Source organism: Onychomys torridus, chromosome 16, assembly GCF_903995425.1.
Source record: "Onychomys torridus chromosome 16, mOncTor1.1, whole genome shotgun sequence".
Taxonomy (NCBI): Eukaryota; Metazoa; Chordata; class Mammalia; order Rodentia; family Cricetidae; genus Onychomys; species Onychomys torridus.
This window is the reverse complement of record NC_050458.1, coordinates 8,003,333-8,005,859: the sequence shown is the minus strand read 5'-3', so window position 1 is coordinate 8,005,859 and position 2,527 is coordinate 8,003,333. Positions and strand designations below refer to the sequence as shown.

Here is a 2,527-nt window from a genome sequence, read left to right as displayed (position 1 = left end):
CCGCCCAGGATCGGGTCCCCAGGCACTGATCTTTTCCACGGCCCTGGGGAAGTTACCTCCCTAGCCTGGTGGCCTCCACCAGCTGCTCTGAGAACTTCATCCCGGGTTACCAGGAGCTGCTCCCTAGAGTGGCAGGCCGTTGGTGGCGACAACAATGACAACAATCATTCTAAGCGTCTGCGGGAGGGGATTGTCCTGTTAAGGCTCCATGATAAAAAGCGGCGGCATTTGCAGCTAACGGGAGTTGAAATTAGCAAGAAACCAAGGAGCGCGAAGGCTGGAGGAGCAGACTGGGCTGCGTCTGCCCTGCGCTCCAGCTGGCCGTGTTTCTGTCTCAGGCCGACTGGTTGTCCCTCTTGGCTCGCAAAGTTTGACAAATCCCGAAGACTAGAAGCCGATCGCCCCGAGCGTCCCCCACCTTTCCCGCCGCGTGCGCCCCTCTCCCAGGAACCGATCCCACCAACTCCCAGTCCCGCGCGCAAACTTACGTTTGATCTGCCGGGGTTTGCTCTGCTTTCGCCGGGACATCTCGGCCGCGGCCGCTGCCGCTGGGGCTCCCGCGGTGTCTGCGGTCCCTGCTACCGTTCCCTGGGCTGTCGCCGCCTCTGTCTCAGCCGCCGCCGCCGCTGGCCAGGCTCGGGCCGCCGCCGGCCGGACTCCAGGTGCTCGGTGCGCTCGGGATCCCGGCGCTGGGCTCCTCCGGGAGCAGCGGATCCACGTTTGGAGATGAGCAAGCAAATGAGAAGCCGAGCGAGGGGGGCCGAGAGAGTGTGACAGGGAAGAGGGGAGGGGGCGACGGGGAGAGCGATGGGGCTGGTGGGGGGGGGAGGATGGGAATTCAGGAGCGATCGGCCAGGCAGAGAGAAAAGGGGAAGAAGGGAGGGGGGGTAAGAGAAGGAAGAGAAGGAGGGAGGGGAAGGAAAGCGCTCAGAGGGACCGGGGTTGCGAGGGGCGGAGGGTGCGGGAGGAGGTGCGCGCTTGCTCCCCGTGTCCCCGGCTGCCGGGCAGAGACTCGGGCGCCGCCGCCGCCGCCGCCGCCGCTCCGGGCCGCGCCGCTCTCGCACTGCTGCGGGAGGTGGCGAGGCGCGCGAAGGAGGGGCGCGCCCGGGCTGTGGGGAGGGGAGACTATGCCATCAGCGAAAGGAGGATTGGCTGCATCCAAAGCCAGTCCGGATGCAAACTCACGGCCGGGCCTCGGTCGCGTGGAGTGCAAGGGGATCGCGGCGTGGGTGGGAGTTGAAGGGGTTGACGGGGGTGAGGGAGACGTGAGGTTTGGAGGAGGGGGGCACCTTCTGCAGTTGTCACCGCGTCAATGCTGGGCAGCTGCCAGGCCACCCTTCCCCCGCTCCCCTTCCAGCAACTTCTTCCAACAGCCTCTTCCAACGGACCACCTAACACTCCTCCCTAATGCCTCGCCCATCTAGCAGGGCACAAAGAAATCTCAGTCTCCTTCCATAAACTTTGTGCTTCCAGTTACCGCTCCCCTCGTGGAGCCCCCGCCCTCCGCCCTTCCAGTTTCTTGGCAGGAAGGTTAGGCCACTGGCAAAGTCCCCGGCGAAAGCCAGCTGATCACAAATGCCAACTGTGTGTCTTGGGGCCCGTTAAGTCCTCTCATCTGCCCAGGCTCTCAGGAGACCATGTCATTGCTGTCAGAGTTCCCGGGAGACTGCTGCCGGCGCGGACCATCCCCCACTAGGCCCACAGGATGGGGTGCTGAGCTGGGCTCACAGCGCTTTTCTGCATCTTTGCTTGATTGAGAGTTTCCATTTGAAAGAGTAAAATCCCGGAATCAGGAGTCAGGCAGATATTTTTCTCACATCCAAAAGGACGATGGTTAGCTGGATGATTCGCTCTAGATAGGAAAGAAACTATAATCTCTAATACGAAATACTAACTTTGTGTGAAGTCTGTGGAAGTTCTACAGTTCCACGCTGCCCCTGTGACCTTCCATTCTCTTAGTTCCGCCACAGGGAAGCACCGTGGAGCTAATAAAAGATTTGATATTGTCATATTTGTTCAATCAGGTAAGATCCAACAACTATTTCCTGGTTCTTTGGTTTATTGGGTTCTGTTTCTTTCATATTCGTTCATTGTTTGTTTGCGGTTTGGGAAATGGCAAGGCACAAGAGAACATATTTTGAAATGATTGCATAGCATTATTTTAGTCAAGTTAAGGTGAGTGAAGTTAGCTTAGTCTCACACAGTTTCCTATACACTGAGTACTAAATGCAAATCTTTCAGGTGTGCCCCACTACTTTATGGAATTAATATTTACTAATAAACTCCTGTGTAGTTAACATGCATTCCCTGGATACTGCCAATGTTTCCCCCAGGAGGCTATGAAAGTATCCACTCTGACCTGAAATTGTGTCCCTTTTGTTTGGTTGGCTAGCATACACATGAGCACTATCAAATGATACTCTAAAAGGGTCTGGGGTCAGCACAGAGCCTGGACTGATGGAGCATAATGCAGGGTGCTCCTTGTGCAAGAAGCACACTCTACTCGGTGTCATTTTTACTCCATCAG

At 57.2% G+C, this 2,527-nt stretch overlaps 1 protein-coding gene across 1 annotated transcript in view; it reads right to left on the bottom strand.

Moving 5' to 3' along the window:
* The window catches only part of LOC118597076 (zinc finger protein ZFPM2-like), a 133,355-nt gene extending 132,495 nt beyond the window's left edge, over window positions 1-860 (bottom strand). The window contains exon 1 of the mRNA XM_036208329.1: window positions 489-860. Coding sequence (XP_036064222.1) covers window positions 489-528 — 40 coding nt within the window. The 5' untranslated portion in view covers window positions 529-860. The remainder of the gene's footprint in view (window positions 1-488) is intronic.
* Window positions 861-2,527: the final 1,667 nt, after the last annotated feature.